This window comes from Eleutherodactylus coqui, chromosome 8 (assembly GCF_035609145.1).
Source record: "Eleutherodactylus coqui strain aEleCoq1 chromosome 8, aEleCoq1.hap1, whole genome shotgun sequence".
Lineage (NCBI taxonomy): Eukaryota > Metazoa > Chordata > Amphibia > Anura > Eleutherodactylidae > Eleutherodactylus > Eleutherodactylus coqui.
The window spans coordinates 174,761,264-174,785,377 of NC_089844.1; the positions used below are offsets into that span (position 1 = coordinate 174,761,264).

The 24,114-nt window shown below is 47.8% G+C and overlaps 2 protein-coding genes across 2 annotated transcripts; both read right to left on the reverse strand.

Moving 5' to 3' along the window:
* Nucleotides 1–781: 781 nt before the first annotated feature.
* LOC136577694 (serine protease 27-like) lies at nucleotides 782–6,343 on the reverse strand. Its single transcript, XM_066577611.1, has 5 exons — nucleotides 5,937–6,343; nucleotides 4,452–4,614; nucleotides 2,849–3,123; nucleotides 2,602–2,771; nucleotides 782–1,145 (listed from the first exon to the last, which is right to left on the reverse strand). Exons 1-5 carry the CDS (start codon nucleotides 5,977–5,979, stop codon nucleotides 894–896), a joined length of 903 nt encoding a protein of 300 aa, XP_066433708.1. The 5' UTR covers nucleotides 5,980–6,343; the 3' UTR covers nucleotides 782–893.
* Nucleotides 6,344–15,482: 9,139 nt separating this feature from the next.
* On the reverse strand, nucleotides 15,483–19,584 carry LOC136577695 (serine protease 27-like). Its single transcript, XM_066577612.1, has 4 exons — nucleotides 19,266–19,584; nucleotides 18,492–18,766; nucleotides 17,578–17,741; nucleotides 15,483–16,625 (listed from the first exon to the last, which is right to left on the reverse strand). Exons 1-4 carry the CDS (start codon nucleotides 19,535–19,537, stop codon nucleotides 16,464–16,466), a joined length of 873 nt encoding a protein of 290 aa, XP_066433709.1. The 5' UTR covers nucleotides 19,538–19,584; the 3' UTR covers nucleotides 15,483–16,463.
* Between the last annotated feature and the right edge of the window lie 4,530 nt (nucleotides 19,585–24,114).

A 24,114-nucleotide genomic window follows, 5' to 3' on the forward strand; every position in this document is an offset into this window, starting at 1 on the left:
ATTCCTCTCTCCTAAAAATGGAGCAGTGGGACGGAAACCCTGAACTGACCCTAACGCTGGTGTGACAGCAGCCTTACTTCAATGACATGGGACAGTTGTGGTAAAACAAAACTTTTTATTTGGCCCGGCAGGTACCAAGTAAATACAAGAGCTTGTCTGCCGCACGGTCCACAGGGTACAGATTAGAACATTGTATAATCAGATGTGACGTGGTCCTCCACTCAGTCAACCATGCGCTCTCTCCATGACCAGAAAGCCCCAGGACCGCTCCACTGTCCATGGTCAGACTTCTTACACCACGCCCAACATCTTCCATCTTCCAGCACTGCAGACACTTCCCTGAGCCCCTCCAAACACAGGCTTTTATACCTGCTCTTCCAACTCCTGCTTTTGGGGTGGTCCTACCATATTCCCACTCGTCACTGAGACCATTCACCCAACCCAGTCCAGTGACCAGTTCCAACCTCTTGTGGTCACTTTGCTTGGTCAGAGACCCTCTCCATAATCTCCAGACCATGTCACTATGCCTTCAATAACCATATTTAACCAACCTCACAGTACACCTTCCCAAAGAACTCGGAGGAAGGCTATCCCTTCACCACCATACAAAAATCTGTGGACTTGCTGACTGACAGCCTCCACAGATGGCTGAACTCATCAGAAGGACACAAGTAGACATAAAAACGTGTTTATTTAGTAAGACATTGTGTGCGCTGCGTGTCCTGGAGGTCAGAAAGTGGCACTCCGACCCAGTCATCCCAACTCATTCAGAAGAGTCCTAACAAGTTTTGAATGTATGGATGTACTGGATATCTACCTCTATTGTGAGAAATGTACATGCACACTTCCAGTAAGGTGGGTCACGTTGATCGCCCGTGGACTGGTAAGTCCTTCTAGTGTACACTGTCTTCCGGTTTTCGATGCCCATGTATCTCTGAAGCTATTTTCTTCTTGGAAGAGAAATTTTCCTCTCCCTCGCTGTACTGCAAACCGGGCACATACTGCTGGAGCCAGGACTGGTAATGCTGGACTCTTGTGTACACACCAGGATAATTGGCCATTGCACAGCCATTACCCCAGCTGGTAATGCCAAGTTGTAGCCAAACACCGTTCCATTTGCACAAAAGGGGTCCACCGGAGTCACCCTGTAATCATGCAGGACAATCAATGGAAGCAAATATTCCTTATGCTCATCCTCTACTGGTCATTGTGATCCCCCCCTTCACCACCACCACCACCCAAATCCTCATATAATTAATCTGCTGTATAAGTAACTCACCCCTAAGTCTATTATTGCCATCAGGTGTTGTACCTATCGACTGAATGGCCCCTTTATTTGGGACCCCCATCTAGTAGCGCATTCCCTGTATGTCTCACATTACTTCTATGCAACTACAGACTGATAAGGTATTCTGAAAATAATAGTACAAAGGGAATAAAACAGATTAGTGCCCATGTATTAGCTTCAGCCATAGCAGTGCCACTACGTGAGTCTAAGCCAGCACAGAATTGTTAGTGGCATTGCTATATATGAGTGGATATATGGGTATTACTAGAGCATGGGCAATAGTACATCTTAGGCTACAGAAGGGGCACTACTATAGTTCAGGGGCTGAATGAGTAGTGTATGGGCACTCAGTGAGTATTGTATTGGTGCTGTATGGATACTGTACTGTATGGGCACTGAATGGGTGCAGTATTGGCACTGAGCTGTGTGGGCACTGGATGAGTGTAGTATGGTCACTGTGCTGTATGGACAATTGATGGGTACTGTACTGTATAGGCACTGTATGGGTGTTGTATGGACACTGTACTGGATGGGTGCTGTATTGGCACTGGGCTATATGAGCACTAGATGGGTATTGTGTGAGGACTGGATGGGTGCAGTATGGTCACTGCGCTGTATTGCGTACTATACTGAATGGGCACGGGATAGGTACAGTATTGGCTTGGTTTTGTATGGGTACTGTATGAGCATTGTACTGTATGGGTTCTGGCTGGGTGTAGTATAAACACTGTACTGTATACATACTGCATGGATGCTTATTGGGTCCTGGCTGGGTGCAATATTAGCACTGTACTGTATGGGCAATTGATGGGTTCAGCATTGATACTGTATGAGTACTGGATAGGTACTGCATAGGCAGTATATGAGAACTATATAGACACTGTATGAGCACTCTATGATTATTGTATAGGCACCAGATGAGTACTGTATGAGCTCTGTATAGTTATTGCATAGACACTGTATGGGCACTATATGGGTAGTGTATGTGCAACATACAGTATGGCTGCTCTCGTATTGCTGGAGTCAAAAATAATACAAACGTTTACTGAGGATATTTTATGTAACCTGAAGTGGTTTGTTAGTTATTATCCCAAGACATCTCACAAGAAAACTTCACTGGGACACTGAGAACCTTGTAAATTACCTTCTACTGCCCCCTGCTGGATGTTCATATGAACACATACACACAGGTTGATACAATGAAGATACAATATATCAATGTACAACATTCTGCTAGTCTTCCCATCTATTTTGAAATCCAGATTTGCCTATCACAGGCATCATAAACTACAACCCCCAATGTCTCCTCGCACCTGACATGAGTCCTTCTTGCCCTCCTGGTAGCCGGCACAGATCATGTCCTCCTGGATGTGACTGTAGCTGAGCGTAGAGGCCGCATCAGACTGGTACATAGTCTCGCACTGCCCATTGTCGATCAGTGCCACCTCCACCTTCTGTAGTGTTTTCGGGGCAGCGAGGGGCACTATGAAGAAGAAAAACGTGGTGGATGTGAACACTGGATCCAACATCAATGTTTTATTTCTAGAACCTTTGCTTTACCATTTTCTTCTACACTCCCCCATCCTGTCGCCCAGCACAGGGTACCCTCTGACAGCCGGACAGCTTCAGATGGCAGACGGACCGGACGGATAGAAGTAGTAAAATTTACAGGATTCCCCAGTTTCACCAGCGCGATGTCTCCACTGGATCCCTCGTTTGTGAAGTCGGGGTGAACAATTATTTTCTCCGCTGTTCTGGACTCTGTTTCGGGGTTCTGTAGATCTGATAACTGGTACGCCCCAAGATAGATGGTGTATGCCGAGGTCTCCAGAGGCCTGAAGGTAGATGGTACATGGTGAGAGGATTGACTAGAGGACAAGGGGGTTACTGGGCATAATCATAGAGAACAGCAGCTAGAGTAAGATTGAGTGCAACAAAATAGTTTAACACTTTGGTAAACTGTAAAATATCAATCCATTCCCTTTCCAGCAAGAAGAAGAGAGACAAACATCTAAGTCCGACGAACTTCAGGATGGGAAAAGGCAGCTTCAGAGGAAACCAACAGCAAATATCAAATCAGAGTCCCCTGACACCACCTCATACATACGGGTGCATATGTATCTTTGGGGCAGACTATGGAGAAGGGCCTCAGCTCTGATTGTACCATTTATTTTGCTACTGGGTAGCAAGGGCATATATATGGGTCATTTTAAAGGGCATGGAAGGGGAAACAAATACCTGTTCTGGATGAGGTGGCAAAAAAGGGCACCATAAAAGAGGTCCATTTAGGTTTTTGCAATAGGGCCTCATTTCTTCTATACATAGTAGATTTTATCTGCAGGATCTCCTAAGTATATGAGTAGCTCATCACCACACACATTTACTGCATCTTAATTATGTTAATCATATGTGTGCAGACCATATATTCAGTGATATTTACAGTCTAAACTGGATCCAAGAGCCTTAACCTTACAGATTATGCTGCATCTCCCTAACTGGGATTGAACTAGACCCATGGCGGTGCCCATATACTTTTTATATATGATCACCTTCCACTCTTCAATCTTATTTGGATATTCTGATCTTATTTCATCCACTGAACCTATATTATTTCATCCATTGACCCCTAGCTGCTCCCATCCCAACTTCTTCTTATAATGATGTCACATTGCTATAGAATACCAGATCGTTCTGGAACAAACTGGGTACATTTAAGTAAGTTCAATTTGTTATTGGATCTAAGAGCCTTAATCTTGAAAAATGTGCAACATCTCATTATTTGGACTTGAACTGGACCCATGGCGGTGCCCAATAATATAACTTTATGTATAACCACCCCCTACTCTTCTTATTAAGATACTCAAATCTTATTTCGTGCACTAAACCAATGTGCATCCCTGGGCCCTAATTGCTCCCATCCTGACTCAAATGCAGTTCTTTTCTTAGAATGGTGTCACATTGATGTAAAATCCCCAATAGTTTTGCAGAAATTTGTGAACTTTTAACCAAAGTCCATCTGCAATTGAAAATCATCTAGTCAATCAACAGTGGTACAAGTATAGAAGATATGGCACACCAGTCAGTAGAGTGAGCAGATCTGCCATCCTTATGTATATCAGGGATGCACTGTCTATATTGTATAAGAAGAATTTCATGAACTTACATCTGGAAGCAATGAGCAGCTGTCAGCACCCAGAAATCAGTGATGAGTGATCCACCACAGTGGGCATTGCCATTTATCTGCAGGCTGACTTGCCAAGGCCATTCACCTGGTGCAGAGCTCTCTCCTCCTACGATGTTTAGAGGTAACATTTCCTTTCCACAACCTGATATGTTCATAGAAACAAAGAGAAGATATTAATACTCAGCAGTCAGAGTCCATATTTTTCACCTTGGTCAGCAGCTATTGGTGTAAGACCCATTTATGAAGAGTCTGGAGTAACATGGAAAAGAAGAACATTTCTATAACCCAATGTCTTACTAGTGAAGCATAGTCAACCCTAACCCTGGGGTCACCTGCTGGCCCATGATACCTCTGTCCTGAAGCACAAGCCTAAACCAATCCAACTCAATGAAAATCATTAGAGCGTCATTTGCCAACCAAAAATATCCAGGTAGGAAACTTCACTGATTCCTTGAGAATCCAGATCCAACCCAGAACAATATGCGGTAGATGTCCTGGAATCAGTAGAAGCTACTATGCTGTAAGGTGAATGGAAAGAAATACATAGAATGGTCCTTTTATTAAAACCCCCGACCCCCTCATGATTGGCTCTTCTCTGTATGGAAAGTCGACCCTGGAGGGCAGCATAAAAATCATGTGACAAGTTTTCCATGGATCAGTTTTAGCTGAAAACCACAATTGATGGGAAAATGCAGTGATCTGAACGACTTCCAACGACCCTGGGCATCGGTGCTAGAGAAGACGGAGCCAGGATATCACTGCGAACCGCATAGAGTTTTCTTATGTAATGTAGTAGAGAATATACAAAGCATGGTGTGATGGAGGAGCAACATCCAGCAAAGGGGGATCTTGTGGATGAAAACAACTTATCACCAAAAGGGGTCAGAGGAGGATGTCAGGAATCATTCTAACCAACAGGTGCTGAACAGTCAGGAGCAGCCGACTACAACACTGATACTCCAGCTAATGAGTCTGAATGCACAATTTGCCACTCTTTAGCACGGATGGGGTATAACAGCAGACAACCAGTTCCAGCACCATTGCGTCTAAGAGAAACAGAAAGGCGAGACTCCAGCGGGCAAAAGAGCGCAAAACTATCACTGAGCAGCGGAAAACCATCGCCTGGTCAGATGAATCCAGATTTCTGTTGCTGATGGGAGTCAGAATTTGGTTCAAGCAGCATGAATCGCTGACCCCCTTCCTGTCAGGCAGCTGGAAGGTTTCTTTGTAATATACCGAGTCTCTGATACCCGTGGATGGACTCCACCATGAATTGCTGCGGTTCTGGAGGCAAAAGGATGTCCAGCGCACAACTAGATGGGGGTCTCTATTAAAGTAGCCACCCAGCGTACAGAGGTGATCTCTGGGAGCCTTTAACTTAGACCCTGATAACAGAGCCATGCGGATGATGAGGATGGAAGGCACGGGAGGTCAGTAGATGGTGGGTGGGCATCGGGGTCTTACCTTGGTGTGTGAGGAGTGTGAGGAGCAGGAGGGACGTCTTCATGCTGCTGCTGGAGATGATGAGTTCTTACGGACACGATCATGTGACGGTCGCGCTCTGTATTTCGGACACGGTGGCGATGGAGCTATATAGAATTAAAGCTGCCGGACCGGTTCTGCACCGTGATGCCCTGTTCTCTCAGGACAGGAGGGGACGGTCTGGTGGATTTCCCTGCCCTCCGGGATGTGCGGCACTTGAGGACATGTTCTCTGTGAGAACCTCGGGAACACCTGTTAGAGGCGCAAGTCTTCTAATTACACGTCAGGCACCTCTGAGGTTTATTCTCACCGGCTGCCTGTTGATTTGATGCCAGCAGCTTTGTATCTTTGCTCCATGAGGACACAGCTATGATCAGAGTCTCAGGCAGTCTAACATCCAACTCCCTCCCCTATGCTTTACACTGCAGTTGTCCCACTGGAACACCACAATGATCAGTGACTCCAGCTTAGCTGTATCATCTATTCCAGTGAGGCAGTTGGTAATCCAGGTCAACCATATTAAAGGCTCTTTAATTCCCCATGCTTTAGGGCGCCCACCCACTGGCGTTTGCGATTTTCGTGCGTGAAAAACGCCGGCGTTTTTTGCCGCGTTTTCGCGGCTTTTCCATTAATTTCCATTGACTTTCATGGGTGCATTAGGAGAAAAATAAGGACACATATGCAACTGACAGTTCCTATGTTAAAAAACGCAACGCAACGCAAAACGCCAGTGGACAGGAGTACATTCAATTCTAATTGCTCTGCAGAAAAAACGCAAAACGCAAAGAAAAAAAAATCGCCAGTGGGTGGGCGCCCTTACACTGCAGCTCTGTTTTAGGCTCATGCACACGGCACGGGCAGTTTCCGCACGGTGATCGAGCAGCAGAATACTTGTGAGTCAGTGCGGAAATGATTTTTAAATGCTTGCCAGCAATTGTGAATGTGATTGTTTTTCTGCGCGGATGTACGTAGATGCACAGCGGATTGTTTGTGCGGAAAAAAAACCCGCAAGCCCAAAGTGCCTGGCTACCCCTCCCCGCCTCCCTGCTTGGTCTGCAAGCAACCAGAGAGGTATCTGCCTACAAATCCGCAATTCATCACAGATGCATTGCAGATTGCTTGCTTCCATAGAGATCAATGGAGCCCATCTGCACGGAATCCGCGGTAAAATGGAACATGCTGCGATTTCTGTTCCACACATGGAATCCGCAAATCAAATTCGCATGTGCGAGGAGCTGAGGAAGCTCCATGCTTTCCCACAGGCGACTAGTACAGCGGATCCCGTGTGGGTGCCGATCGCAAATTCCGCATATCAAATCCGCCCGTGTGCGTAAGGCCTACGGCAGACTGCTGGGTAAAAGCAAGAACACTTATCTAGTTCCTGGTCTTACATGACGTCTTACCATCTCTCCACCTCCCTCCTGCAGGGCGAGACACCACTAATAATCCATTATAAATGGTGGAGCTCGGGTCTGCAGAAGGGCTTCACGGCTTATCATCCCTTTGTGTTCCACTACGTTTTGTTATGTGTGAAGAGGCAGAAACGCTGGCGGTTATTTCCATGTCCGCTATATATATAACATATCATGGCTGAGCACCTAAGATATAAGACAGGAGGTGATGGCGTCATTAACCCTTTTCAATCCACTGTCTGACGTCTTCCTACATTCTGATTGATGCTTGTACAGCTCCAATGTCAGAAGATGTCCGACAAGGTATTTTTACCATCTATTGCCAGCCACTCCATTGTCGTAGCCTCTCTGACGCATACTCTCTGGCTTTAGCCAGCAGACTGCACCATTGTATAACAGCAAAAAGAGAAAGTCTTGTAGGAAACCCTTAATCAAAATTGTATTGGAAAGGGTTAATGGTCATTAGGGCCAGAGCAGGCCTATAGGCACGGACAGAGAGAATGGTGGGATGGTAGCGGGGAGAATTCACGCAGTTTGCCGCACAGACACAGACGCCGGCTGGGGGGTGAGTATGGAGGTTTGTTTTTTTTTACCCAGTATATACTTGAGTATAGCTAGGCTTATACTCGAGTCAATAAGTTTTACCAGTTTTTTGTGGTAAAACCTATTGACTCGGCTTATACTCGAGTATATACGGTATATATATATATATATATTTATTTATTTATTTATTTATTTTTTTAAACGTCTAAACATGAGTCATACTGCACTTTTTATTGGCTTGTCGTGTGTGGACAGAGACAAGTTAGGGAAGTATCCCCTCCAAAGGACTGTGGCTGACATACTGATTGAACTGTGTTGTTTGTGGCCACTAAGTTGGAGACTAATGGCCCTTTTTTTCACAGGCCGACAGTCGTTTAAACAACTGCAACAAGCGTCAGCGTCACCGCTAAGGTTGTCAGCGCTCATGCAGAGCGTTCAGACTGAAAGACTTCTCACTGGATCCTTGCTGGATTCATTTACACGTAACGAGAAGCCAGCAATCCAGCGAATGGATAGTGAGCAAAATCGCAATTTACCGCGAAATCGCGATTTAAATAGTACAAGTCCCATAGACCCCTGCAGAAAAAAACCGCAGCGAATTTCGCAGTGAAAAAAAACTGTAGTGGGTAGTCACCATTATGGTTTAAAAGCTATTATGGAGGGATCTTTGGTTTCTATGTTGATCTTTTGATGGGTGAAGCATTAAATTGAAGTTAGCGCTGAGCTTGGAGTTAGACAGAGGTACCAGTAGCTGGTATACGGTAGGCAGTTACACTCCTTGTTAGAGATGAGCGAGCGTACTCATCCGAGCTTGATGCTCGTTTGAGTATTAGGGTACTCGAGATGCTCGTTACTCGAGGCGAGCACCACGCGATGTTTGAGTCAATTCCATTTCCTTCCCTGAAAGTTTTGCACCCTTTTCTATCCAATAGAAACACAGGGAAGGCATTACAACTTCCTCCTGTGAATTCCAGCCCTATCCCACCCGCCTGCTGTGAGTGGCTGGGGAGATCAAGTGACCCCCGAGTATTTAAAGTGGGGCCGCCCGCGGCTCGCCTCAGACACACACTGGGGGAGATCAGGGAGAGTGCTGCTGCTGCTGCTATAGGGCAAGTGTTAGTGTAGGATCCTGTCTTCAAGAACCGCAACGGTCCTTCTTAGGGCCACATCTGTCTGTGTGCACTACTGTTGTGGCTGCTGGTAGCAGTTTTGCAATTTTTATTTTTTTTTGTATATCGGGCGTGCAGCCCCATTACAGCTATAGCGTTCTCAGGCTGCAGTCTGTACTACATAGTGTAGGGACAGTGTTGCTGAGATAGGGAGAGTGGTAGTGTAGGATCCTGTGTACAAGAAACCCAACGGTCCTTCTTAGGGCTACATCTGACCGTGTGCATTTTACAGGTTGTCTGATGGGAGTTGTAGTCCATCACTATTGCACAGCTAGGCCAGTTTGCAGCCTTCCATATAATTTTTTTCTGGCTGCAGTTAGCGTTACATAACCGCTGTCAGCCTCCAAATGTACACCAATTATTCCAAAATTTTTTACACCACTCTGTGTCTGCCGTCAACTTCATACACAGTGTACGGCGACAGCCCTGATAGAGGGAAAGTCATATACACGCTATATAGCCGGTATTCTTTTTAAATAAAAGCTCCTTCTTACGGCTACTTGTGACCGTGTGCATTTTATAGGTTGTCTGATGGGAGTTGTAGTCCATCACTATTGCACTTAGGCCTGTTTGCGGCCTTCCTGACTATTTTTTTCTGCATGGAGTTTGCCTTACTATACTTCTCTCAGCAACAAAGTCTACGCACATAATTCCAAGATTATTTACACCGGCCTGTGTCTGCAGTGAATTAGAGACGCACAGCATATGGCCACAGCGACTGATAGAGGGAAAGTGATATACACAGTATATAGCCTGTATTCTTTTTTAAAAAAAAGCTCCTTCATTGGGCTACTTCTGACCGTCTGCATTTTACTGGGTGCCTGGTGGGAGTTTTGCTGCATCACTATTGCACTGCTAGGCCTGTTTGCGGCCTTCCGTCCATTTTTTTCTGCCTGGAGTTAGCGTTACGATTCCACTCTCTGCGTGAAAGTGTACGCATATAATTCTATAATTATTTACAGCAGTCTGTGTCTGCTCTATTCGTAATCCACCATGCTGAGGGGTAGGGGTAGGGGTCAAGGATGTGGACGCGGGCGAGGATGCGGAGTTCCAAGTGAGGGTGTAGGCACAGGCCGAGTTCCTGGTCCAGGTGTATCCCAGCTGGCTGCTGCGGGATTAGGAGAGAGGCAAGTTTCTGGGGTCCCCAGCTTCATATCACAATTTATGGGTCCACGTGGTAGACCTTTATTGCAAATAGAGCAGTGTGAGCAGGTCCTGTCGTGGATGGCAGAAAATGCATCCAGCAATGTATCGACCACCCAGTCTTCTACGCAGTCTACTGCTGAAACTCTGAATCCTCTGGCTGCTGCTCCTCCTTCCTCACAGCCTATACTGCAGCTACAAAAATGGTACTGAGGTCGGTCTATACTTCTGCTACATAAATGTTACAGGGGTCTGCCTATACTGCTGCTAGAGAAATGTTACTGGGTCTGCGTATACTGCTGTTAGAGAAATGTTACTGGGGTCTGCCAATACTTCTACTACAGAAATGGTACTGAGGTCTGCCTATACTGCAGCTACAACAATGTTACAGAGGTCTGCCTATACTGCTGCTACAGAAATGTTCCTGGGGTCTGTTTATACCTTTGCTACAGGAATGTTACAGCGGTCTGTCTGTACTATGGGTGCACTAAGTCTTCCCATCGCGGTGTTTTACCTATGTGGCACAAATAATATAGTGACTGACTAGGTCAGAATTGGTGGCCGAGGCCAAGTTGCTTGGCGGGGCGAAACTCTCCCATGGTTGGGCACTCCGATTTCTTCCTGTGTAATACCATCTTTGTGCACTTACAGCATAGGCTAGGCCAAGGAACTCAAAGACTGCCACTTCCAGTGTTGAGGTATCTATGTTGCGACACATGGATTTCCCGTTGCTACGTAACTCAGGGCACCTTGGGTCACAAAGGTGGAGGCTTGGAACCGAGCCTGACCCTGGGCCTGCTAACGTGCTTCCCACACAGACTATAGCGGGTCCTGGTTATGGTGTCTTGGCCTTGTAATGCCACCTCCTCCTCCCGCTTGGGGTCAAGGGATCAGCAATGCACATCATGTATTTTCTCTCGTGTTACCACAGTTATCGGAGAAACTTGTTTGGGCCAAAGGAGAGGAGCGTAACTGCATTAATGTTACAGGGGTCTGCCTATACTTCAGCTGCTGAAATGTTACAGGGGTCTGCCAATACTGCTGCTACATAAATGTTTCTGGGGTCTGCGTATACTTCTGCAACTAAAATGTTACTGGGGTCTGTCTATACTGTTACTACTGAAATGTACCTAATACTGGGCTCTGCCTACACTGCTGCTACGGAAATGTTACTGGGGTCTGTCTATACTGTTACTACTGAAATGTTACTAATACTGGGCTCTGCCTATACCGCTGCTACTGAAATGTTACTGGGGTCTGTCTATACTGTTACCACTGAAATGTCACTAATACTGAGCTCTGCCTATACTGCTGCTACTAAAATGTTACTGGGCTCTGCCTATACTGCTGCAACTGAAATGTTACTGGGGTCTGTCTATACTGTTACTACTGAAATGTACCTAATACTGGGCTCTGCCTATACTGCTGCTACAGAAATGTTACTGGGGTCTGTCTATACTGTTACTACTGAAATGTACCTAATACTGGGCTCTGCCTATACTGCTGCTACAGAAATGTTACTGGGGTCTGTCTATACTGTTACTACTGAAATGTACCTAATACTGGGCTCTGCCTATACTGCTGCTACAGAAATGTTACTGGGGTCTGTCTATACTGTTACTACTGAAATGTACCTAATACTGGGCTCTGCCTATACTGCTGCAACTGAAATGTTACTGGAGTCTGTCTATACTGTTACCACTGAAATATTACTAATACTGGGCTCTACCTATACTGCTGCTACAGAAATGTTAGTGGGGTCTGTCTATACTGTAACTACAGAAATGTTACTGGGGTCTGTCTATACTGTAACTACAGAAATGTTACTTTGGTCTCCCTAGACTTTTGCAACATAACTGTTAGTGGAGTCAGCTTATACCTTTGCTACAGGAATATTACAGGGGTCTGTCTATAGTATGGGTGCACTAAGTTTTCCCATCGCGGTGTTCTACGTATCTGGCCCCCCCAAAAAACCCAGACTGACTAGGGCATGCAGTGTGGGCCGAAGCCAACCTGTATTTTATCTCACGTTACCTCAGCTATCCGGGGCACTGCAATGGGATTTATTTATGTACCGTCGGTGGCTTCCTGGGACCCAACTATGCTGTGGGCCAACACAGACTTCCCATAGCGGAGTTGTACCTGCCTGGCACTATGAAAAAAACCCAGCCTGACTAGGGCATGCAGTGTTGGCGAAAGCCCACCTGTACTTTATCTCACGTTAGCTCAGCTATCTGGGGCACAGCAATGGGATTTATTTATGTACCGTCTGTGGCTTCCTGGGACCCACCCATGCTGTGAGTCCACACAGACTTCCCATAGCGCAGTTGTACCTGCCTGGCACTATTAAAAAAAAAACAGACTGACTAGGGCATGCAGTGTGGGCCGAAGCCAACCTGTACTTTATCTCACGTTAACTCAGCTATCCGGGGCACTGCATTGGGACAAACAAGAGGAGCGATACAGTGCTAATGAGACGTGCACAGCTACGCAAGCATTGGAGTCCGCTCTAGGCCCGCGATTGCTGAGGGTTTGTGCAGAGGACTATGTCCTGGGTGCAGTGAAAGTCCGCTTCCTGCCTACGATTGCTGAAGCTGTTGGCCGAGGCCTATGTCCCGGGGGAAGTGCAACTGTGCCAGGTTGGGGCTGTGCAACATTTTCCTGGCTAATCCAGTCATTAGAGCGGTGAAAGGAAAGGTAACTGATTTATTGAGCCCGTCGCAGATGAACTAGCATCGAAGTCCGCTTCATGCCTACGATTGCTGAAGCTGTTGGCTGAGGCCTATGTCGTCGGCGCGGTGCAAGTCTGCCATGTTTGGCCGCTCTGATTTATTTATTGTTCATGTCTTGGGTTGCCTAGGACCTACCTATGCTGTTGGTGCACACTTAGTTTCCATCGCGGTGTTTTACTTGTCTGGCACAAAGACACTGACTGACTTGGGTAGGGGGCAGAGTGCAGATGGCTTTCCCCTTGCGGTGTCGAATGAGCTATGTGACACCTAGACAGAATGAATACTGTGTGGGCACATGGATTCCCCATTGCTATGAAGTCATGCCCACGTTTGCAACTCCTGATGGAGTGGCACAGGATTGGAATGAAGATCGAACGTCAATTTCTCATCGATTCTCTACAGCATTGTGGGCTATCGCCCCGCCCCTTTCAAAGAGGGTCGCTGTTTGGCCCTGCCAACCCTCTGCAGTGTGTGCCTCCGGTTCCTCCTCATGGCAGACGCACTTATAAATAGACATGAGGGTGGTGTGGCTATGAAGCGAGCGTGTGGCATGAGGGCAGCTGAAGGCTGCGCAGGGACACTTTGGTGTGCGCTGTGGACGCTGGGTCGTGCGGGGGGGTTGGGCAGCATGTAACCCAGGAGAAGAGGCAGTGGTGTGACCCGCAGGCAGTGCTTGTGCTTGGTTGGAGGTAGTGTGGTGCTTAGCTAAGGTGTGCCTTGTTAATGAGGGTTTGTCCGAAGTAAAAATTGTTGGGGGGGGGGGCCCACTCTTGCCGCTATTGTGGCTTAATAGTGGGACCTGGGAACCTGAAATACAGCCCAGCATGTTGCCCCTCGCCTGCCCTATCCGTTTCTGTGTCGTTCCCATCACTTTCTTGGATTTCCCAGATTTTCACAAATGAAAACCTTAGAGAGCATCGGCGATATACAGAAATGCTCGGGTCGCCCATTGACTTCAATTGGGTTCGTTACTCGAAACGAACCCCTCGAGCATCACGGAAAGCTCGACTCGAGCAACGAGCACCCGAGCATTTTGGTGCTCGCTCATCTCTACTCCTTGTATAAGTAAATTCGGCCCCTAGAAAAAGTTGTTTTGCTACAAAACCCGTCCTGCGATTCCATCTCAGGCAGATCTGTAACTGATGAGAGTTGTAGTGATTAGTGTCACCGGAGGCCCTAAAAGTGGTTCCCCCCTTGGCTTATAAGAGGTTCTCGGAGGCTCCTTGTGTGTAGTGACCTCTTCTTCCACTTGTGTAGAGCTTGTTGGCCACTAGAACTGTTCCATCCCATGTTGTGTCCTGTGAGGGAACACCAAAATAGCACCTGTGGCACTCTAAGAGTAACACCAGAAATGGTAGCACCCCGTTAGGGATACTGCAGGGAAATTATTCGCTACCCAAGCATACGACTGGAGTTGGGAGGGTGTAGTGCGTGGATCTGTCATGGTGGCACTTACCAACTCCTGTTCCCGGACGGAGTTACCGCAGCAAAGGATAGAGCCAGTAGTCCTCAGGAGGAGGGGGTAGTAGTTGTCAGTTCATGACGCCACCGTTCCACACACTGGCATTTATACACGGCGGATCAATAAAACACTGGACCAGTGTATTGTACCTCGGCTCCTCGGGAACGGATGAGGCCCGGTAAAACTTTACTTGAATAACGTTTTTAAAACAGGTAGTTACAGGTACATTGATGGCAGAAGGTACAGGCAGAAGCTCAAAGGGTTGGGAGGAAAATACAGGAACAATATGGCCCTATAGTCCACGTTAACTATATGTCATCGGTCCTGGACATGAAATATACTCCGGAGGAGGCAAAAAGACAAGATCCTCTCCACATACTCTCTGGCACAATACAATTACTTTTTGAATGCACCCCGCACTTTCTCCGCGTGGGTGTTGAAATTACGTACTTCTGTGTGGCGACCCCTTGGCGCACGGCCACACAGGAAAAATTAACTGCCGTGATGTGAATGGGTACCTGGTTTAGCAGCAATTAGGATTTGGGTTGCTCTATCTCTGTCTTTCTCTGGACGGTGTTCACTCCTCTACATCCACACCCCATGCGCTACAGGATGTCGTTCCTCCTCTTCCATCTTCACCAACACGGGAGCTGAGGGTGCTCCCCTGCGGCTCTGTGTTAGCTCTGAGCAGCAGGTAAGATGGAACCCTGCTCCAACACAGAAAGAAGAAGACACTTTTATAACCTCCCTTGTACCACATGACACTGTAAGATAGATACATTCAGCATGCAGCAGAGCTGACAGACAATGATTTGAAGGGGGTTAACCCTTCAGATGCTGCAGCTGTGCTACACACATATAGAAAATAGACATGACAGATTTGCACAGTGCATCCACATAAGACATGTATGACAATTGTGGAGGGGACCAGGATGATGTACTGGGACACTACACTATCTATCCTCAAGCAAAGAAATTTGTATTTTTGCTCTGTCTCCTTATTCTGCACCATATCCTAAAAGAACCCAGGCACCTTAGCCGTGACCCATTATACACCAACACAAAGGTGTCATCAAAAAAATCCAAAAAGTTTATTACTTACATATATACACAGTTCAGTCACGCAGTAGCCCTCTTATCACGTCTGACAGAAGGGACTGACATTATAGACATTTCATATAGATAACATTATTGTGTCACCCTATCTAGATGCTGTATGAGAAGCAAGTATGGTGGTATGCCAAGTCTTTGTAAACTTCACAGACTTAAAGGGGTGTTACCATCAAATGTTGAGGTATTCCCTGAGGATAGGGCATAAATGTCTAATTGCTGAGGCTCCAACCACCTGGATCCCTAGCAGTGCTGAGAATGGCGCTCATGAATGCCCCATGTAAATGGAGTGACAGTGCACATTTGTTTCCATAGGATGGAGGTACATTGCTGAGCACATCGATTTCTGCTTGTCCCATAGAAGTGAATGGATTGGTGGTCAAGCATGCACACCACTACTCCATTGAAATGAGGTGTTGAATTTCAATGCCCGATCCTCTTGTTGCTATGAGATAGGCCAGCGCCAGAGGTGTCTGGTTGTGACTTACCTCCCTAAGCACACAAATGTTCTGCTAGGCTGCGAGAGCCAGGGATAACAGCTGATGGACCACAGTTGTTGAAGGTGTAGGACACCTTGATAGACAGTCCAAAGTCAAAGCACTGGTAGAGATCATATAGTCTAGGCAAGTAAGTGTGGACTCATGGAGAACGCCATAATGAAGAGTCCCATGGACTATCTCATTACAGATATTGTAGTAGTGATAATGATGATGATGGTTGGACTATGGAAGAAGCACAAGACCCAGGAGGATCAGCAGGAAATTGGCCATTGTCCAATGAGCTCCATTGCCTACCAGAAGATCCATCTTGGGTTTGGTGGCATTAGTAGTTAGATTTCCACTCTCTACATAGTTTTGATCAGTTGGACTGCTGTAGAGCGGGTACCATGTTGTGTTGGAGTCTTGTGTCAGGCTGACACTCCTCAGTCGGCCATTATTCTACGAGGGTTTCACATGCTTCTGAATCCAGGACTTGTAATACCGGACTCTTGTGTAGACACCGGGATGATCGTTCTGGGCACATCCATAGCCCCAGCTGATAATGCCAATCTGCTCCCAGACACCTTTCACACTGCGGACGAGCGGTCCACCGGAGTCACCCTGCAAGTGAACAGACAAAAGATATTTCTGGGTCATCTGGGTGAGAAGAGTTTTTCTGGGTTTAGTAACTTTCGAGTAGCATCCAAGACAAAAACACAGTCACAAATTAAATAGTTCTGAATCTAGTGTAATGGTCCTTTAAGATAAGCCAATTGTCATTTGAATGAGTGAACAAGCAAGTGACGTCACCCTTAACTCATTCGCACTCGTACAGCCTGTTTAGACACGCAAATGCATCGTTGGCTCATTCAATCGAGAATCCTCCAGTCATTGTAAAAGCGAACGAGAGGGACTGAACGACTGATTTAAACCGATAAGTGAGCGAGTCAACTATGGTTTTTATGGGTGCATTAAATGATTGGCTAACGATTCTCATTCATCGTTGACTCACGTTTAGACTGACTGATTATCGTTCTATTTTGCTTGTTTGAACGATATTTTGATCAATAATCGTTATGTCTAAAAGCACCTTAAGGGGTGTTCAACCATTGTGCTGCTGCTTGTGTAATAGCTGTGCGCGTTACGTAATGGCGTACAGAAAGTTACGAAGAGTGACATGTATGTCAGGGAAGGGCCAGATATAGGAAATCCTCGCTCCAAGGGGGCAGCGGGTGGTGATGTGGTGTGTAGCTAGGAAAGAAGTGAGACATGGAGAGCAACAAGAAGGATGGTGCTTCCATGTACAGCTGAGAGACCTGTGAAAGAACGGAACACACGTAGCAGAGAGGAAGGCCAAGAGAAGAGTGGAGAGAATGGCTCACCTTCTTGCCAATGCCATACACTTGGGAACCCACAGCAAGAACTTTCAATACTTATTGGTTTTGGTTTGAGTTTACAGGATTTTTTTTAAATTCCCATTAAAGGAAATTCACAGACAAGACCTGGTTGTAGAACCAACCAACCCCAGCCCTCCACCATGATGGTCACATAGCAGTTGTGTGTCTCCACATACCTGGCAAGCATCTTTATTTTCTCCTTTAGCACAAAGCATGTCCCGCTTGATCAACTTGATGTTGGGGTTAAAGCCCAAGCTGGCTTGGTACATGGATTGACATTTCTTGCTGTCAATCAGAGAAACTGCAACCTTCTGTAGAGTTTTGGGTTTGGCCAGGGGTACTATAAGGAGAGAAGGCCTTTATTACCACCAGACAGACCTTATGACAACCCACACAGCCCTTCCAAGTGTCCTAGACACTGACAGTGGGACAGTCCTAGATTTTTGGTGCTGTACCAGGAAGGCCAATACATGTCCTGCTGGCATCTCAAACCCAACCCTTTTCTTCTTGTCTCTGCAACCATAGCCACTGCATTGAGTCCTAGCGTCAAAGAGGATGCATTGTGCGTTGGCGCACATAACATCAGCGGCAGGACATGATGCGGAAGATGTGGCTACAAACACGAGAGGGGAAACATCAGATGACAAAGAGACATGTGCCAGACTTCTGGCTTCACTAGTATTCAGAACCCTCATCATGATGTCCTTCCCCATGAGCATCAGACTCAGAGGTGTCAGTATGGAGGTTCTTATAGTGTATTGGGGCACTAAAGGGGCATCACTGTGGGTACTCTTTCTGTGTAAGAGCACTAAAGGGGCATCATGCTGTGTAAGAAGCATTACTGGAGGAGGTAAATGGTTATCTTAACTCTGTGGGGAGGTGCATCATACCAGATGAGGTATCACCTGGGACACTTTTTCTATGTGGAGGCACTAGGAGGAATCTTAACTGTAGGGGCATCACTAGGGGCATCTTTACTCTGCTGAGGGCACTTAAGAGGGTCATTCTAGATGACCACAGCTATACATATGAATCATCATTCAATCTAATGACCATCTACAACTATATTATAATCTACTATTGGTCTTACCTCCATTTCGCACGTTGCCCCAGCCTGTTGCCCAGCACAGGGTTCCTTCTGGAAGATTCATTGGATTAGATGGCAGACAGACGGGAAGTATAGAGGAGGCAAATGTGACTGCTGTGTTCAGCTGCACCAAGGCAATGTCTCCACTGGATCCTCCTCCTGTGAAGCTGGGGTGTATAATGACTTGCTGCACTCCCCTGACCACAGTTTTGGGGTCCTTCCGGTTTGAGAGGTTTTGCACTCCAAGGTATATGGTGTACGCTGAGGTATTAACTGGTCTGCAAGAGAAGCCATAAGGAAAAGAGTAACACAACGTCCAACAAGACTGGGATATACCCCCTTCCCCTTGCCATCATCTTGTAACACTAAATGTCATAACTAAGATTGCTGGTAAGACCTGTTGTGTATAGCATGGCGGACAGGAACCATCCCCATTGGCCCTAAGTCTCCCCATCACCTGCTTGTAACCTGCCATATGGTGAAACCTACAGATGTAGCAGTTGTTAGCATGACCGTTGCATCGTGGCTATGGAAGCTATCTTCCAATAGGTGGCGCTGCAAAGGCATTGTACCATCTCCTATTTACATACTAAATTTCCCAGGAGAGCATTGCATGGCCTATTAGTCTCCTTACACCTACTTGGCACTCTCACCATGCAGAAACAGTACCCCTGCCAGCCTCTATTCCCGTGGACCCACAGTCTGACTTTGTCCTCCACAGTTTTACCCATTTTTACACTATATCTACAGTACTAGAAGTAAAAAATGTAAACTTACGTCTGAAAGCAGTGAGCAGCTGTCAGCACCCAGGAGGCACTGATGAGTGACCCCCCGCACTGGGCAGCACCATTGCTCTGCAGGCTGACCTGCCACGGCCATTCTCCAACTGCCGAATTCGCTCCTCCTACTATTCTGTAGGATACCAATGGCTTTCCACAGCCTGCACCGTCCAAACAAATTACATGTATTACGTCATCTGATCCATCACAAGTCACAGAGGTTGCAGGGACACCCGGGACTGACCGGCTGCCATGACACCTACTGACCATATACCCCAATACATTACCGCATAGATAGGAGTGTTCCGGATTCAGTCTCCTGAGCGTGACATAATTAGAGGACCATTGTCTAATCAGGCACGCAGATAAACGGTCTACATAATATGTACATGCAACAGTGACATAAATGATTCTACAACGTGCAAGACATATTTACCTGTCTGCGCCAGAAGACCCTGGAATCCTGGAGAGCGCAACGAAGAGCGAAGAGGAGGGGGTAGACAAAAATACAAGAGATTAGGTCTACAGCGCCAACAGAGTCAAATATAGATAACCCCCCACAGGGTGATAGACCAGAACTAAACACCACCGACGTGGTTATCAGGATGTTATTACCATATGTTGGACATAGTATTGTCCAAAACACAAAAAAGTATCTAAAAACTATATAAAAAGACCCCAAAATCACCAAACGTTGTGTATCTGGGGTCGTGAGGTTCTTACCATGCTGTGAGAGAAGAGTGAGGAGCAGAAGACGCATGATGGCTGTGGGTGTCCTCCTGCAGATGGTGGCATTGGACTTGGCAGGTCCTGTATACCAGCTCATGTATACCGGCTATAGAGCATTACGGCTGTCGGACTGGTTCTGTCCTGGGGGACACTGAGCAATGGAAGGCGGGGGGCTCAGCCCACCTGCACATGACTGATTTTCATTCCAGATGAGTAGCCCAACCACAAGGAGCGCTGTGCTGTATTGTGTGCTGTGTGATGGTTCTCAGGGCGAGGAACCAAGTAATCTTGTAGATATGATACCTTTTAACAGCTAACAAAAATGCATGTTACAGCAAGCTTTTGGGGATATCTTGCCCCCTTCGTCAGGCTAGTGCTCTGTGTTGGGTTTCATGTTGCATTTTCAGTTGTGTCGTGTTGTACAGTGCTTGCAGCTGTTGTGTTATACTGTATATTGTTACAGATTGGGTTTTGGTTTCTGCTGGCTTTCATGCTGCTTTGTGCTGTAATTCATCTTGCTTTTTGCTGCATTTTTGTGTTGTTTTGTATTGTGTTTACTGTTATCTTGTGTCGCATTTTGTGTTCATTTTGCTGTATTTTCAGCTTTCTGACCCATATTTCTGTTGTTTTGTGTTGTATTTTCTGTTACTAGATTGACCCGATGTTTGCTAGGCAAACATAAAAGGTTCGGGGAAATGTTTTTTTTTTGTGTTTCTTTGTCTCTGTCCTTCAGCACTACGCTGCTCTCCTTCAGTGCCGCCACTCTCCTTCAGTGCCGCCCCGCTTTCCTTCACTACCACCACTCTCCTCCAGAACTCCCCCACTTTCCTTCTGCACCCCCTGCTTTCCTTCAGCACCGTTTCAATGTCCTTCAACACCACACCGTTGTCCTTCAGCACCGCCCCGCTCTCCTTCAGCACCGCCCCGCTCTCCTCCAGCACTGCCCCACTCTCCTTCAGCACCTCCCCGTTGTCCTTCAGCGCTGCCCCAGTCTCCTTCAGCACCACACCATTGTCCTTCAGCACTGCCTGCTCTCCTTCCCCACTCACCTTCAGCGCCACCTGCCCTGCTCTCCTTCAGCACTGCCCCTCTCTCCGTCAGCATCGCCCCGCTGTCCTTCAGCCCTTCCCCAGCTCTCCTTCAGCCCTTCCCCAGCTCTCCTTCAGCCCTTCCCCAGCTCTCCTTCAGCACCGCCCCACTCTCCTTCAGCACCGCCCCACTCTCCTTCAGCACCGCCCCACTCTCCTTCAGCACCACCCTGCTGTCCTTCAGCACTGCCCCGCTCTCCTTCAGCACTGCCCCGCTCTCCTTCAGCACTGCCCACTCCTTCAGCACCGCTTTCCTTCAGCATTGCCCACTCTCCTTCAGCACTGCCCCACTCTCCTTCAGCACCTCCCCATTGTCCTTCAGTCCTGCCCCACTCTACTTCAGCACTGCCCCGCTCTCCTTCAGCACCTCCCTGCTCGTCTTCAGCACCGCCCTGCTCTCCTTCAGCACCGCCCCGCTCTCCTTCAGCACCTCCCAGTTGTCCATCAGTCCTGCCCCGCTCTCCTTCAGCACCGCCCCACTCTCCTTCAGCCCCGCCCCTGCCTCCTTCAGCACCGCCCACTCTCCTTCAGCACTGCACACTGCCCTTTAGTAGCAGCCAGTCCCCGTCAGCACAGGCCTCTGTCATTCAGTACCGGCGGCTCTGCTTCAGTACCGCCTGCTCTCCTTCAGCACCGCCCCTGTCTTCTTCAGCACCGCCCGCTCTCCTTCAGCACCACCCCTGTCTCCTTCAGCACCTCCCGCTCTCCTTCAGCGCCGCCCCTGTCTCCTTCAGCACCGCCCACTCTCCTTCAGCACTGCACACTGCCCTTTAGTAGCAGCCAGTCCCCATCAGCACAGGCCGCTGTCATTCAGTACCGGCGGCTCTGCTTCAGTACCGCCTGCTCCCCTTCAGCACCGCCAGCTCTCATTCAGTAATGCCTGCTGGTCTTCAGTATCACCCGCTCGCGCTGCTTAGCAACAGTTCACCCTTCCTAGCCCTTACGGGCTTATTCCCACGAGCGTATATCGGCTGGCATTTTCACATTTTTAGCAATATATGCGACCATCTGATGCAATGGATTCCGATGCATCAGATCACACAAGCATATTCCCACAGCGTAAAAGCGTCCGGCCAGCAAATATAGCGCTGGGCACTTTTATGCCGAGCAGGAATACGTCGGCCGCTGCGTAGATTCCTATGGGAACCAATGACAGCATCCATAGAAGGGAGGTGGGAAGGAGTTTAGCTAACTGCTAAACTCCCTCCCCCTTCTTTCCTCCCCTCCAGCTCTTTGCAATGGGAGAGGGCTGGACAGGAGTGGAGCTAAGCTCCGCCTTGCTCTGCCCCCTTCCATTGTTGGCTGCGGACAAGGGGCGGGGAGGGGACGGGAGCTTAGTTTCACTCCATCCCGCTCACTTCCAATGCAAACAGCCAGAGGAGAGGAGAGAGGAGGTGAGCCGGGGAGGGAAGGGGGCATGGCGGCCTCGGCGTATATGCACCGGGCCGATGCCGTCTGAACTGGCGCACAAATGTTAGATCTACAGTTTCTACAGTGCCGGGGAGCGCACGTAAGAGCGCCTATGGCCGTGTGAAAGAGCGCTAACATAGGAACTTTGGGCTGCCCTCACAGGTCACTCGCTGTACCAAACTCCACTCTTAGGATTTTACGGCAGGGGTGAGGGTGCCACTAGTCTAATGATACCAAATTTGTCTATCAAAGGCCAGACAAAGGCGTCAAAGTGCGGTCATGGAAGAGCCTGTAGGCTCATGTATATTAGATGTGTGTGTGTGCGTATATATATATATATATATATAATGTGTGTGTGTTTGTGTATATATGCAGATCTTCTGCTCTTACCTGATGGAAGTCTGCCAGGCTGCCAGCGTGTGTGCCACGGAGGAGGGAGGAGTGTCGTCACCCCATGTAGTGAAGGACTGAGAGAGCCTCTGACAGGAGGGGGAGGAGCGCCGGCGTCCAGTGCAGGGATGGGCTCTGCCACCTGTGGACAGAGAAGGACTGCAGTGTCGCTGAGAGAGTCTCAGACAGAGGCGGGGGAAGGAGCCCTGGTGTCCAGTGTAGGGTAGGACGCTGCTACTTTGGTGGCCAGAAGTCTATGTTGCTGTCCCCTCCATAAGTGTCATACATGTAATGTCTTTTGTAGATGCTCTGTGCAAAATTGTGTAGTCATTCTATTATGTGTATTGCACAGCTGCAGCAAATGAGGAGTTAAGTGTTTGCAAGAGACTAGGAAACACTTGGAATGTATCAATTTCTGTCTAGTAAGGTGGTGTGAGTGAGATTCTAAATATGAGTGTTCTGGATGTATCTGCCAGTCACAAGGGGATTCCTTTAACTCCCGTGTGGTGAAGAATGGAGAAGGAAGTGCGGCTCCTGATTATCTGTGTGCCAGCAACCGTGGAAAAGTGAGAGCCAAAGGAAAGAGAGACAGCATGAGTATGTTTGTGGTGAGTCAAGGCCTAGATCGCCGTGCAAAGGTACTTTAATACTGTCTTGCCTACATGGTCGTCTTGTGTCCAGAGATCACCGTGTAGAGGTACTATAATCCAGATTTGCCTGCACGGCTATCTTGTGTAAATTGTGCCTTGTATCCAGTTGTATGCTAAGTAAAGGTTTGCCAGGCCCTGACCATTCCCAGGGACCTGAGGTACTTCATTCAAGTCTGTGGCTCAATTATTTACTGCCGAGGGTCTTTCTGGTGCGTAACGGAATGGTGATGTCACCCATGACAACCCTGCTACCAGTTCTCCAGTTTATTGGGCATCCCTCTCCTAAAGGCCCAGTGCTGCCTTGGCCAAGGCTAAGTGTGTCCCTCCGGGAGGAAGCCTGGCAAGTGCCGCCGTGACAAGCCAGCATCTTATCCTCCCCACTCCTCAACATACGCCCTGTGTCCAGGGTCACCCTACGGGACTCTGCACTACCTGTGGAGGGAGGAGGACTGCAGCGTTGCTGAGAGAGCCTCTGAGAGAGGGGGAGGAGCGCCGGCATCCAGTGCAGGGAAGGACCTATCAGGTGGATCAGCTGTGCCCTGGGCGGTGAGTGATTGACAGTCAGCATGGAGTAATTGCC

What these genes read in the sequence shown, in the direction of transcription:
- LOC136577695 (XM_066577612.1), bottom strand. Translation starts at nt 19,537, where the DNA reads ATGGTCAGTAGGTGTCATGGCAGCCGGTCAGTCCCGGGTGTCCCTGCA. An exon ending in GCTGCTCACTGCTTTCAGAC is followed by an intron (nt 18,767 to 19,265) that starts GTAAGTTTACAT and finishes CTTCTCTTGCAG; the next exon opens with ACCAGTTAATACCTCAGCGT. An exon ending in GGGCAACGTGCGAAATGGAG is followed by an intron (nt 17,742 to 18,491) that starts GTAAGACCAATA and finishes CTCTCCTTATAG; the next exon opens with TACCCCTGGCCAAACCCAAA.
- LOC136577694 (XM_066577611.1), bottom strand. Translation starts at nt 5,979, where the DNA reads ATGAAGACGTCCCTCCTGCTCCTCACACTCCTCACACACCAAG. An exon ending in CACACTCCTCACACACCAAG is followed by an intron (nt 4,615 to 5,936) that starts GTAAGACCCCGA and finishes TGAACATATCAG; the next exon opens with GTTGTGGAAAGGAAATGTTA. An exon ending in GGGGAGTGTAGAAGAAAATG is followed by an intron (nt 2,772 to 2,848) that starts GTAAAGCAAAGG and finishes TCTTCTTCATAG; the next exon opens with TGCCCCTCGCTGCCCCGAAA.